The sequence below is a fragment of the Mchenga conophoros genome, linkage group LG23, assembly GCF_057382185.1.
Source record: "Mchenga conophoros isolate Kocher_MC1m ecotype Shallow Benthic linkage group LG23, M_conophoros_male_GT1.1, whole genome shotgun sequence".
In the NCBI taxonomy this organism is placed as follows: domain Eukaryota; kingdom Metazoa; phylum Chordata; class Actinopteri; order Cichliformes; family Cichlidae; genus Mchenga; species Mchenga conophoros.
The window spans coordinates 50,421,254-50,436,379 of NC_140547.1; the positions used below are offsets into that span (position 1 = coordinate 50,421,254).

Here is a 15,126-nt window from a genome sequence, read left to right on the forward strand (position 1 = left end):
CCTGTGTGTACACCTGTGAGCATGGACGCGCTTGTTTTTTTAAAAGGTTCCTTCATGTAATGATCTGCTAGAGGGTGTGGGGGGGCCACAGCCCCGTCCTCCAGGGCATGAAGCAGGTATGGAGGAGATCAAAACTCCAGACATCCAGAGGCCCCCAGAACACAAGAGACCAAGGAAGACCAACAGAGGGGCAGCCGCGCCACTGTCCCAGAAAGAGCTGAGGAGAGTCCCAGATGAGGGTTCACCCAGCAGCCGCGGAGCAGAAGCCAGGGGGAGTTGCAGTGACGCGCCCGTGTGCTCCGCCGGCAGCCAGCTGTGCCTGAGTGACCGAGCCCCAGGCCGAGAGGCTGAGGGCACCCCACCTCCGAAGTGGCCCGAGCGAGCCCCAGGCTCCAGGCCCCGATAAGCGGCCGCCAAGGAGTGAGCCGGCGTGTACCTGGACGCCCATCCCCAGACACAAAGAACCACCAACGCACCGATGTCTGAGGGAGTCCGCCACTGGCAGGGGAAGTGGTGGTGGGGGGAGATAGGCCTCCAAACCTTGGAGGGCCTGAGATGTCCCCAGAGAGGTGGCGTCTGATACCCAACCTGACATATAGACACAGACATACAGGCACACACAGATACAAACATCCATTCCCACCCTCATGCTCTCATATGCACTTACTCCACACTCAACCAACGTGGAGACAGACATAAAGAGACGCTGTACACACGATCACACTCCCCAAGCGTACTCTACGAACCGGGTCTAGGTACCCTTGCCCCTGGAGGGGGGAACTGCACCCAGACCCAGGTGGTGTTACCCTTTTCCCTGCGGTGGGGAGAGGCAGACCGCCCCGACTCCGCAGCAGCAGGGAGGCCCCACACCCCAGACCGCAGTCGGACGGCCAACTCCTCCTACTAGCCCTCCCGCTCCAGCAGGCCGCAGAGAATGGGGGTGGGAGAAGACTCCAAACCTCCCTCCACCCGCTCATTGTAGTGTTGATGCATGTGTGTTCTAAGGTGCATTTAAAACCCAGGAGGGCATGGAGCTACCTGCCAGAGAGCAGCAGGTAAGCGCATAGTCCCTCCTGCTAGCCCTCAATGTCTAAGTGTATTTAAAATTGAGAGGTGGGCAACAACGCCAGTGGTGAGGTGTACACCCTGATGGTAACCTGGATTCCATGTATCGTGCCCACCCCCAAGATCCTATATGTATGTGTAATGAGAGTGTGAGTAATGTGAATGTCTAAGTTGTGGGATAAAATTGAGGCAGAGGCAGCCAGAAGGGGACAGGGGGGGGGGGGGGGGGGTAGCCTCCTCTGCACCCTGGTGACATACCCCTACTCCAAGGCCCTGCATGTGTGGGTGGTTGTGGTGGAGCGGGAAGAGGGAGGCAGCTGGAGATGGGGAGGGAAGGAAGGGAGGGGCAAGTGACCCCTCCCTGGGGCCACCTCCCCCGCTGACCCCAGTAGGCACCCCCATACTCCGCGACCCGCCAGGGAAAGGGGGCCCAGGCCCATCCAGACCGGGGACCAGTGCAGCAGCGCCTCCCGGCCCCACAGAGCCTGGGACAGTCCACCCAACCCCACCACAGAGAAAACTGCACCCACCCCACCATCCACTCATCTTCCAGACTACATAAGACAATAGACGCCCAGGCTGAGATCTTCCTCCACCTCTCCTGTATCTCCCCTTCCTGCAGAGAGAGTTCCTGAAGAGAGGAAAGCTCCTGCAAGATGTGACAATCTCCCCCACCAGTTGAAGAGCCCCCCAGGTGGCTCGATGCACCGGCGGCACCCCGCGCCAGGGCTGGGCCCCCATGCACCCGCCCGCCCACAACCCCGGCAACACACCAACCAGGACCCAAGCCCCCGAGGCCCGGCCAGGGCCCCAGCCCAGAGACTGAGCGCCCCCAGAACCTCACGCCCATCCCGGACCCACCCAGGGGCAGCCAGGCTACCAGGTCAGTAACCCACGTCCGTCAGCACAGACCCTCCCCTAGCCCCGCTGCACGCAGCCACGAGGAAACAGTCACCTGAGAGCCAACAGAGCCCCTAACCGGACATGACCGCTACCCCGGGTTGAGCCCCCCAAGGAAGATGCCTCCGGGAAACCCCCCGACGCCCTAGGCCTGTCCCTACCCCCACACCAATCACAACAGTGAAGGCGGGACCAAACTATGACCCCCCCACCCCCACTAGGTGATGGAGCTGATCAAAGGAGCCCAGAGCAATTGATCTGATGTGGTGGCAGAGGCTGTATCAAGACTAATGTAATCTAATAGATAATTTCTATATTGGTTAGAATTAAGATTATTTTTATTTTTCCAGTTCATGAGGACTGTTTTCTTGGCTATGCATAGGGCAGTGAAAACCATATGGGCTATATTCTTTTCTGAAGTGACATTATCTAAGCTGCCCAACAAACACACTAAGGGGGAAGTTGGAATGTTACATTTCAGACACTTTGATAGGTCTTCACATATCTCGCGCCAAAACTTCTGAACTGGTGGACAGAACCAAAGAGCGTGGATATAATTGTCCGGTGAATTGGTTTGGCAGTGTGAGCAGTTGTTGGTAGACGTAAAGCCCATCTTGAACATCCGATGACCTGTATAGTGTACTCTATGTAATATTTTGTATTGAATTAATTGAAGACTGGGATTTCTAATTAGATGAAAGGTTTTTAAGCAAATCTGAGACCAGAAGTTTAGGTCTAAGTTAACTGATAAATCCGCTTCCCATTTTGCAATAGGAAGTGATATTGATTCATCTGTTTTAGAAAGCATTCTGTATATTTTGGATAGTAATTTGGGGGTTTTAAGAGTAAGAAATTGAACCACACTTGGTGGTGTTTGTAGTTCAACTTGACCCGGTTTAAATTTCTTTTTTACTATGGATTTAATTTGTTGATATTCTAAAAATCTTTTCTTGTTGATCCCATATTGTGTAACTAGTCCGTCAAATGAAATAAATTCTGTTCCTTCTAGTATATGTTCTAAATATTTGATTCCTTTACCACTCCAATCTGAAAAGTTTATCATATTATTGTTTTGTAATATGTCAGGGTTGTTCCAGATAGGTGTACGTTTGCATGGGATTAATGAAGACGCCGTCAATTTTAGAAACTCCCACCATGCTGTCAGAGAAGAGCTGATGTTGATGCTTTTAAAGCATTCATGTCGTTGGATGTTTGAGCTGATAAATGGTAGGTCTGAGATCTCTAGATTATTGCAAAGTGCTTGTTCTACATCTAGCCAAGGTTCATCTAAGAGGGTGTGTTTTAGCCATCCTGAGATAAACTGAAGCCTGTTGGCTAAGAAGTAGTGCTGAAAGTTAGGCAGTTCTAGTCCTCCTTTATCCTTGGTCTTTTGTAGTGTTTTTAAGCTTATACGTGGGGGTTTATTTTTCCAAAGGAATTTCGACATACATGAATCTAGAGATCTGAACCAATCTTGTGGCGGTTTAGTTGGGATCATTGAGAATAAATAATTTATTTTTGGTAAGACCATCATTTTTATAGCGGCAACCCTTCCCATGAGTGATATGGGTAGACATTTCCACCTAGCTAGATCATCTTCTACCTTCTTTAAAAGTGGGATATGGTTTAATTTAGTTAGATCTGCAAGCTTGGGAGAAACATTAATACCTAAATATTTTATATTTCCCGATTGCAGTGGTGTAGAAGAGGAATTATGGAGGGAGCAATTAATCGGTAGGACTGTAGATTTTGACCAGTTAATTGAGTAATCTGATATTCTTGCAAAAGAGTTTATCAATTCAATCACCCCAGAGATATTGGTTTGTGAATTTTGGAGAAAGAGTAACACATCATCCGCATAAAGGCTGATTTTATGTTCCACGTTCTTGCATTTTATGCCCTTAATTACTAAATTCTGTCTAATTGCTGCTGCTAGTGGTTCAATAAAAATTGCAAACAGTGAAGGGGAGAGTGGGCATCCCTGCCTGGTGCCCCTCAAGAGACAGAAGCTGGAGGATGTCTGGTCATTTGTTCTGACACAAGCTGTTGGGGAATTATATAATATTTTTAACCAGTTGATGAAAGAGGATCCAAAACCAAATTTGTGTAAAGTTGCAAATAGAAATTTCCAGTTAACTCTGTCAAATGCTTTTTCTGCGTCTAAAGAGAATATTGTAGTTTCTAGGTTTTTACTGTATGAGTAGTCTATCAAATTAAGTAATCTACGTGTATTTGTTGATGAGTGCCTACCTTTTATGAAACCAGTTTGGTCAGGATGAATTAAGAGGGGGGTTATTTTCTCCAGTCTCTTTGAGAGAGCTTTGCAGATTATTTTAAGGTCTACATTTATAAGGGATATTGGACGATAGCTTGAGGGATATACAGGGTCTTTGCCTGGTTTTAGCAGGAGATTAATGTTTGCAGAATTCATATTTGATGGAAGTCTGCCCTTTTCTTTGATTTCCAACAATGTTCTGTAGAAAACTGGTGCTAGAATCGACCAGAATTCTTTGTAGAATTCTGCAGGAAAGCCATCTGGACCTGGAGCCTTATTATTGGGCATACTTATCAGGGCTTCCTGGAGTTCACCTGGTGTCAGTGGTGAATCCAGTGCCATTGCTTGAGTGTCTAATAATTTTGGAAGAGTTATGTTGTCCAAAAACTGATCAATTTCTTTTTTAGATGGGTTTATTTGTGGTGAATACAACGTTTTATAGAAATCCCTGAAAATGTTGTTTATAGAATAGAATAGAATAGAATAGAATTCAACTTTATTGTCATTGCACATGCACAGGTACAGGGCAACGAAATGCAGTTTGCATCCATCCAGAAGTGCTTTAGTGATATAGATATATTACAATATATATTAGCAATAATATAGATATGTGAGTATATTACAGAAATGGGTCTATTATGGTATGTTATAATGTACACGGTATGAAGTATGTTGTGAATATTCTATAACTATAAGTATGTACAGGCTGTAGTGAGTACAAGCTATGTACAGGATATGAACAGGATATAAATATGAAAAAACTATACAGAATATGAAATAAATAACTTTACAGAATCTGAGATATACAGCTATACAGAAATGGGAACTATGCAAGTTGTAAACAGTTGTAGGATTAAAGATTATCGAATGTACAGAATGATTATTTACACAGAGCTATACAGTAGTGCAGTTAAGATAAGTGAGATATGTGGATAATTTCTACAGAGGCTATATAAAGTGCTAGTGGTTATTTGTATGGGTTCATATATTGTGTTCCCAGATAAATCTTGAACAGCACATATAGTTGTTTTTTCTTTATTTATTTTTAGCTGGTTTGCTAGAAATTGACCGGATTTATTACTATGTTCATAATTTTGTAAGCGTAGTCTTTGTACTAAGAATCTTTTTTTTTATCAATTATCTCATTTAATTCTAGTTTTGTTTTGCGTATTTTGTTCAATGTTTCCTGATCTTGGTGGGACACGTAGGCTTCTTCTAGTGATTTGATGTTTTTTTCTAATTCCTGAATATTTTTGTTTTCTTTTTTCTTTTTATGTGATGAGAAAGAAATTATTTTACCTCTCATCACAGCTTTCCCTGCTTCCCATAGAACAGAAGCTGATGTTTCGGGAATGTCATTATAGTCCAAATATGAAGTCCACTCTTTTTTAAAATATTTAATAAAGTCTTCATCTTTAAGTAGTGATATATTAAATCTCCAGTTTTTTCTTGGCGTAGTATTATTCTTGTGCATTAGTGTTAAAGATACAGGACCATGATCGCTGACAGCTATAGGGTGAATCTCAGTGTCTGAAATGTCGTTCAGCAGTGAGCTGCTGACCAAAAAATAATCCAGACGAGAGTAGGAGTGATGGACATGCGAGAAAAAAGTATATTCCTTACTGGTGGGGTGAAGGGAGCGCCATGCATCGCAAAGACCAAAGTCGCTCATATACTGTTTGATTATATTTGTGGACTGCCAATTACGCTGAGTTCCCGCTGTATTGAGCCTATCCATGTCTTCATTTAGTCCAAGGTTGAGGTCGCCTCCAAGAACAAGTGTGCCATCTAAGTGTTCAGAGAGTGCACTGAAAAAACCGTGAAAGAATGAGGGATCATCAACATTTGGACCATATACACTTGCAATACATAGCTTTTTATCAAGTATAGATAGTTTAATGATTAAGAATCTGCCCTCTGGATCTATAACTGTATCGAGTACTGTGAAATTAATATTTTTATGTATTAAAATTGCTACTCCCCTTTGTCTAGAATTATAACAAGCTGAGAACACATTAGGAAACTCAGGTGTTTTAAGTTCATTCGAACCTCTAAGAGGTCTGTGGGTCTCTTGTAAAAGGACAACATCTGCCTGTAGTTTTTTGAGTTGGTTAAATATTTTTAACCTCTTTTCTCTGGAGCCAGCTCCATTTATATTCCATGTAATGAACCTCAGTGTACCCATAGATGTTTGTGTATAGGGATGTATGCTGTGTGCCTCGCTTAGACAGGTGGAGAGAATACGTCACTTGTTCATAAATAAAAAGAAGGAGAGAGAGAAAAAATGTGTGGCGAGATGCTCCCTGAGTCTGACTTTGTGTATGCATAGTTACTAATATGAGTAGGCTTGGCTTAAGTGTGTGTATCCTAAACGACTGTGTGCGCTGTCTGACTGAAGTAAATGTGCTGCCGTTGAGCGCATGGTGCGTATGTGTCGAAATAAAGGATGTTTGCGGATGAGTGTCGAAGCAGGTGATCGAGGCAGTGAAAGGAATAAAGAAAGAAACCAAGGACAGGGGTGAGCAGCATAAAACCGAGAGGGGGAAAAAAAAACAAAAAAAACAAAAACCAGAGAAGAAAAAAAACAAAAACAAAACGTAAACATTCCAATTAAATCACTGACGGAGAGTGACGGTGTTAATTCTGCTATGAAATCACACTTTAAGATGCGATTTGATACCGGTAAGTTAAACAGATGTTAATGCAAGTTAGTGTGAGTGGATAGGGAAAGGGTGTAGCTGATTCTTATCTGGTGTGAGGTTAATACAGCCACGGAGTGATGTTGGGGTCGCGGTGGAGCTGTCCGTCCACGTACAGCCGGTCCACAGCGATGACAGCGCGGGAGCCCTTCTGGATGAAGCCGCGTCGGATTGGGAAGAGGACCCTGCGTCGTTCCAAGATCTCTTTGGGGAACTGGTCGTTCACGCTGAAGTCCGTTCCTTTTAATTCCCTGCCGCGGCTTTTCACATGTTGCTTTTGTTTGAAGTGGCCGAATTTGGCCACGATAGGACGTGGTCTCCCGGCCGTAGCCCGAATGGGGCCGAGGCGATGTACCCGATCAAAGACGATGTTCTTCACAGTGTCCTCCGGCAGCTTCAGGTGGGTTTTGATGAAGCTTTTTACCGTGGTCTCCGCGTCCTCTCCAGCGGCTTCTGGAATACCAGAAAATACCAGATTATCACGCATGCTACGAGCTTGTAGATCAATAACTGTTTCTTTTATTTTTTTATTTTCTCTATTGAGCTGGGTAACATTTTCTGTGAGACATTTCACCGACTCCCTTAGCGTGGCATTTTCAGCAGCAAGCGTTTCCACCTGCTGCTGGTTCGCAAGCATTTAAATTCTCGGTGAAGAATCTCCACCAAGGACAGCCTTGCGTCGAAACTGGACAATCGCTTGTCGATTGACTCCAGTATGTCGGCAATGCCGGCTGGCGATGTTGAGCCGGGGGAATCTGCCGGGCGTTGTCTTTTCGACGACGGCGTCTCAGGTTTGGCCGGGGAAGCTGCACACTGGGCCTTCTTCATCACGAGATCCTGAAAGCACTGATCAATATAATCTTGAAGAGTCTCTAAACTCTCCTCGTTGTTCTCCAGGGTGTTGGAGATTATTTAGACAAATATTGTTAGTTATAAGACAATTGATAAGTGTATTTGGTAATACTGAAGCTTAAATGAATTTGTTCAAATCTAAACTACCATTCGCTTTAATTTTCCGCCAAAATCTCCGGCGTCTGACGTCAGTTACAACATGAGTCGCTTACCTTGTCCGTCACTTCCGTCACTTACCTCTCCTTCTTTCATTTATTCTACATATTTATTCATTACTGGCTCCATATTGTTGTTTATGTAATATGTGAAATGTTGCTAGTATTGATTTGGTGCTGTATAAATAAACATAATTAAATCAAATGTGTCTCTATAAAACCTGCCCTCAGTTATAACCCAAGTGTCAGGGCTCAATGGCTCATGAAAAGGAATGGAGTCAAGCACAGAACCAAAAAACGGAGGCTGAGTGACTTTTAACAGAAATGTATTTTACTAGATTTCTTGACGGAGAAAGCTGAATCACGGCTAAATTCAACAGCAAGCGAGGTATTATGAGAAGTGCAGAGCTGAGGCCAGAACATAAGCTGAGGCAGGTCAAAGGAACAACAGGGGCAGAATCGGGCGAATAGAAACTATCCAGGATCACTGGAACAAAGGAGATAATAATCAGAGTGGTCCACAGTGTAGTGAATGAGTCCAAGATTTAAAAACTAAGAGGTGTTACGTGGCTGCAGGTGGAGATCAGCTGGAGGAGGAGATGAATTAAATCTGGGTACAGAGTGAGATGTGGGTGCACAGGGAGGCAGGCAGGTGAGGATGGCAGTTTGCAAGAGTGAGTTTTCCCAGCAGTGGCAGGCCAGAATCCTGAGGCGTGACTTATGGCGAGAGTTGGAAGATGTATCCAGGTGCCGACTAGGGAACAGGAAAAGAGGGTTACGCGAAACAAGCTGAGGAGCACAAGACAAAATGTGAGGCAGAGAACTGACTGTGGTAAGCAGACAATCTGGAGAAGGTTCATTGTGAGTGCTGCTCATAAATACTGCCGGAGTAATTGGCAACAGGTGAGGAGCAGGGAGGAGTGAGGAGGGCTCCACCCAGGGGAGGAGAGCTGATGCTGTGGAAAGTTACTCAGACTCACCCGGATCATGACACCAAGAGTCCAGTGAACTGAACACATAACCACAGTAACCAGAATGCAGTTTTCTCATTTGTGTCATTTGCTGTTTATTCATGCAGAGATTCTCACTGAGTGTCAGCTCAAACTCAAGTCAGACCTGAAGCAGAAGTTCCAGTGTGTGCTCGAGGGGATTTCTACAACAGAAAACCCGACCCTCCTGAGTCAGATCTACACAGAGCTCTACATCACAGGGGGAGGGACTGCAGAGGTCAATGATGAACATGAGGTCAGACAGATTGAAACAGCATCCAGGAAACCAGACAGACCAGAAACAACCATCAGACAAGAAGACATCTTTAAACTCCCACCTGGAAGAGATAAACCAATCAGAACAGTGCTGACAATGGGAGTGGCTGGCATTGGGAAAACAGTCCTAACACAGAAGTTCACTCTGGACTGGGCTGAAGACAAAGCCAACCAGGACATCCAGTTCATGTTTCCATTCACTTTCAGAGAGCTGAATCTGCTGAAAGAGGAAAAGTTCAGCTTGGTGGAACTTGTTCATCACTTCTTCACTGAAACCAAAAAAGCAGGAATCTGCAGCTTTGAAGACTTCCAGGTTGTGTTCATCTTTGATGGTCTGGATGAGTGTCGACCTCCTCTGAACTTCCACAAAACTACAATCCTGACTGACCCTAGAAAGTCCACCTCAGTGGATGTGCTGCTGATAAACCTCATCAGGGGGAAACTGCTTCCCTCTGCTCGCCTCTGGATAACCACACGACCTGCAGCAGCCAATCAGATCCCTCCTGACTGTGTTGGCGTGGTGACAGAGGTCAGAGGGTTCACTGACCCACAGAAGGAGGAGTACTTCAGGAAGAGATTCAGAGATGAGGAGCAGGCCAGCAGCATCATCTCCCACATCAAGACATCACGAAGCCTCCACATCATGTGCCACATCCCAGTCTTCTGCTGGATCACTGCTACAGTTCTGGAGTTTGTCATGAAGAACAAAGAGAGCGAAGATCTGCCTAAGACTCTCACAGAGCTCTACCTACGCCTTGTGCTATTTCACCTAAAAACGAAGGACATCAAGTATGATGGAGGAGCTGAGACAGAGTCATACAGGAAGATCATTGAGTCTCTGGGAAAACTGGCCTTTGATCAGCTGCAGAAAGGAAACCTGATCTTCTATGAATCAGACCTGACAGAGTGTGGCATCGATATCAGAGCAGCCTCAGTGTACTCAGGAGTGTTCACACAGATCTTTAAAGCTGATGAGTGCCACATGTTCAACAACGTTGTTTACTGTTTCATCCATCTGAGCATTCAGGAGTTCTTTGCTGCTCTTCATGTTTATCTGACCTTCATCAACTCTGGAGTCAACCTGCTTAAGAAACAATCTCCTCTCTTTAAAATCTTCCAGAAAACACTTACTGTAAAAGACTTCTACCAGAGTGCTGTGGACAAAGCCTTAGAGAGTCCAAATGGCCACCTGGACTTGTTCCTCCGCTTCCTCCTGGGTCTTTCACTGCAGACCAATCAGGATCTCCTATGCATGCTGACACAGACAGGAAGTAGCTCACAGACCAATCAGGAAACAGTTCACTACATCAAGAAGAAGCTCAGTGGGAAACTGTCTGCAGAGAAAAGCATCAACCTGTTCCACTGTCTGAATGAACTGGATGATCGTTCTCTAGTGGAGGAGATCCAACAGTCCCTGAGATCAGGACGTCTCTCCACAGATCAACTGTCTCCTGCTCAGTGGTCGGCTCTGGTCTTCATCTTACTGTCATCAGATCTGGATGAGTTCGACCTGGAGAAATACTCCTGTTCAGAGGAGGCATTTTTGAAGCTGCTGCCAGTGGTCAAAGCATCCAAGAAAGTGCTGTAAGTGAATCTATGAACAAATATGTTTAATAATGCTAGATGAATAAAAGAATATGTCTCCATTGTCATTCTTCCTCAGGCTGAGAGATTGTGAACTCTCAAAAAGAAGCTTTGAAGCTTTGTCTGAAATTCTCAGCTCCCCATCCAATCATCTGAGAGAGCTGGACCTGAGCTCGAACTACCTGCAGGATTCAGGATTGGATTTGCTGTGTGTTGGACTAAAGAGTCCTGACTGTAAACTTGAAACTCTCAGGTAAGGATACAGACTTTTTGACACTTTTTGACTCTTAAATCTGTAAGTTTATCTTGATGCGGACGTTCAAAGTCAGCACAATTTTCCTTTTAAGTTCCTGAGTTTATATTTTTGACTGTCAGGTTGTCTGGACAGATGTTTTTATTTTATTTTATTTTTTTACTTGTCCCTAAAGTCAGAACTAAACCCACATGTAGATGACTTTCTGTTACTGGAGCAGCCTTCCTGAAGACAGCAGTGTGTTTTCATGCTTTTAAAGCCAAACTCACCTTTCAGACCTGGCTTTCATTTATTATCTATTTTTGTTTGTTTATTATATATTTATTTCTACTGTTTAACTACTGCTCACATATTTTATCCTCCTTTTTAATTGTTCATTTCTTTTTACCCAGTGTTTCTATATTGCACTTTGTATTTGTCTATATTTATCATGCACTACTTTGCTCATTTATTGTTTGCTTTTAATGTTATTAAATTTCGGTTCTTTTGGTATTTGTTATGGCCAAAAAGACACGGCTCAAAAGTGGTATTTTTACTTTTTAAGTTATTAAATTTGTAACTGTAGTGATTTGTGTGTGTGACAGAGAGGCACTGCCAGGGATTTTTGACACAAGTTGTTCTTGTAAAATCAGTCTGTGAAGGTTCTCAGACATCCAGGTCACCGTAGTGTAAGGAGCTTGGAAAGAAAAGCGTCTGGACTTCTTTAAGTTTCCTTGAAGATGTTTCACCTCTTATGAGAGAAGCGTCTTCAGTTCTAAGGGTCAAATGGTGGAGTGGGGCAGTCAGTGAAAGGGCAATGGTGGTGTCTCAGGGTTTGTATGTTTGGGGGGTTCAGAGGGAAAAGATGAATGCAGGTCTGGAGTTGGTGTGTGAGAGCAGGGAGTGAATTCTGATCAAACATGAGTGTCATGAAGCCTGTTTGCAGTTATTTGCACTGTTTTCCACTCTGGATGTTGTTTCTGTTCAGCTGTGAGTATAAAAGGCTCCATTCTACAACCTGTTTGTGTTAGTTGTTCAATAGAAACATTATTTTGTGCTGATGTTGCACTTCTTTTATTCACAACCAAAGAGTTTTTGAAGTCTGCATCAGACTGATTTAAATGACTTTTGAATATTACTTTAAATACTTTAGATTTAAAATTCTGATAAAAGTTTAAATACAAAGATCACTATATTCTAATGTTTTGGCTGCAGTGTGTTTTTGCAGACAGGTATAACAGAACAGCTTTAGTGTTTAGATTGTTTAAACTTGAGTATGAATTTATACAAAATGCAGCAAGAGATTAAAAAAAACGTTTGATTATAAAATCGACTATATTGGATTCCTATCGATATCGGACATGAAAAGTGGCATCGTTCCATCTCTGCTTTGATTAGAGACACAGCTCTGTGTTTTCCAATTTGTCATTTTGAAAATTTACATTTCTTCACTGTTGAACAGCAGAAATGAGACTTTCCTGTCAGAGGTCATTTTTTAAAAATGAGGTGAATCAACCATGAAAACCATGAATCAACATGTGAACATGAGCTGATGCTGCTGAAGTGAAGCAAAGTTACAGAGGTTTGATTAGGTAATGAGTCCTAATGAGTCCAAGTCTTCTGCTGAATCAGCAGAAGACTTGGACTCATTTGATTCTAGCTTTGATATCATTGATTTCAATATGTCCATTTCTGTCACACTTCACCTTTAAAAGTGAAGCCATGTGGTTCCTGGAAGGAAAAACACGACTTTTTCAAGTCTTTGTCCTGTTTTTATGAGAAATGTACGACTTTAATGTGAAACATTCAGAGTTTTTTCTCTTGTTGTGTTTGTTTGAAGCTGCTTCCTGTTGGCTTCAGCTGTTTGGAGTTTCCATTTTCTAAACTTCTACATTCTGAACCTTCTTCAGCTCTGAACAGATGATGAAACACTGAATGATTTCAAGCACTTTGTCTAATAAACTTACATCTTTCATTCTTTATACAGATTGGAGAGCTGTGATTTGTCAGAGATCAGCTGTGATTATCTGGCAGCAGCACTGAAGTCCAACCCCTCCCATCTGAGACAGCTGGACCTGAGCGACAACAACAAGCTGCAGGATCCAGGAGTGAAGCATCTGTGTGGTTTCCTGGAGAGTCCAGGATGTAAACTTGAAACTCTGAGGTCAGTCAGCATGTTTTAGTTGTGCTGAGATGAATATGATGTGAAAGTTGTGCTGACACTAAACTGCAGACATCAGGCTGATATTATACTGATCCACACTGAGGATCTTCATGGTAAAGTCTGTTTTCTTCTTCTCTGGTTTAGTCCATTGACTGCAGCAGAACAATGTTCACATTTCAAACAGTGATACTCAACGTATGGCCCGCGGCCCACACGCGGCCTGCCCACCTTTCCTGATTCAGAGAGAGGGGACCCTGATTAACTGTGTAGCTTCTTCCTCACAGTTCTAAGTATCAGACACAACAATGAATAATCCACAGCTGACTGTCTTTAGCAGGTCAAAGGTCACGGCACACAGCAGACAGTCAGAAATATTCTAACTCTGATCATTTATCAGTTGTGACACTGTGAGACTTGATCAGAGGTGTGATCATCACAGCAGAGGTCTTTGTGTCAAAGTCACTGAGGATCAAACAGAAACACATGAAGCAGATTTTCCTCTTCTGGCTTTTTATAGCAGATAACCTTCAAAATATTCTGCAGTCGATCAAAAACTGAAGCAAACCATGAAGCAACATGTGAACATGAGCTGATGCTGCTGAAGTGAAGCAAAGTTACAGAGGTTTGATTACAGACACAGCTGAGAGTTTGTAATCTGTCATCATTTTAAAAAGTTTCCATGGAACAGCAGAAATGAGGCTTTACTGTCAGAGGCCGACAGCACTGAACACAACAGCAGACTGGTGGCTAATAAACAGTGAATGATGCAGAAACAGATGTTTGAAGCTGTTCTTGGAGTACACTGAGAGAGAGAGAGCTGTGCAGGCAGGAACAGCCAAAGTCAGAGAGAATTCATGAGCATATTGATCAAACGTGAAGCAGAGTTTGGATCTTCTTTTGCTGCTGCTTCACTCAGTTTTGGTTGGAGACAGATGAAACCTGCAGCTTCAGGATCTGTGAGCTGTCCACTTTCAGCCCCGACGGCGTGTCCGTGTACGTGCCGTCGAGTGAACGATCCACGCTCTGTGTTTCCATCTTTGTGTGTTTAGCTGCTCTCATTTACTGTTTTAGCTGTTTGCTGCTTGTTGAAATAGTTTGTGAGCTTTAACCTGAGATTCTGGCAAAATACATTTATATTAAACATCGATTCAGGATTGAATGAATCAACATCGTTTTATTTGAATTAAAACCATTTAAATGGGAACATGAATTTTTTACAGCCGCCTCTAATGCTGGGTAATGTCAGCTGGTCCATGTGCAGCTGGCTGTGAGGCTCAGGGAGTGTCTACAAAGTGCAACACTGAAAGAACATCATCCATAAATATTGAGTAAGAACTGGACTCTCATACAGCGAGACTCAAATGCCTTTAAACATCAGCTTATCCTGCTGATCCAAGTCCAACACTGAGTTTGTAAAAACATGTTTGTCAATCATTTTGTTTGGTTTCTGAGGAAAATGATTCAATAAGTTGCTGCTAATACACAACATTTCATCATATTTCCTCATAACCCTCTTTTGTCTGACCATTTGATCCCATTTGAATTTGCAATAAAGGATCCACAGAGTTTGGTGACAATAATGACAGTAGATGTTTGTGTGAAAGTGCTGGAAGCAAATGAGTGTGTGATGTTCTTTCAGTGTTGCACTTTGTAGACGCTCCCTGAGCACTGGTCTCACAGCCAGCTGCACATAGAGACCAGTGTTGTTAGTCCAGGTCAGAAGATGACTTGTTGGAATGAAAATGAGCTTGTAGTTTGTCTGCTTTAATAATGTGACTGGAAAAAGGTGTTGGACTTCAAATATGTCCATTTCTGTCACACTTCACCTTTAAAAGTGAAGCCATGTGGTTCCTGGAAGGAAAAACACGACTTTTTCAAGTCTTTGTCCTGTTTTTATGAGAAATGTACGACTTTAATGTGAAACATTCAGAGTTT

At 43.4% G+C, this 15,126-nt stretch overlaps 1 protein-coding gene across 1 annotated transcript in view; it reads left to right on the forward strand.

Annotated features, from left to right (window-relative positions):
- The window catches only part of LOC146548263 (NACHT, LRR and PYD domains-containing protein 3-like), a 289,433-nt gene that overhangs the window by 2,317 nt on the left and 271,990 nt on the right, over positions 1-15,126 (forward strand). The window contains exon 2 of the mRNA XM_085266167.1: positions 9,025-10,024. Within this exon, the coding sequence (XP_085122293.1) occupies positions 9,025-10,024 (1,000 nt within the window). The remainder of the gene's footprint in view (positions 1-9,024; positions 10,025-15,126) is intronic.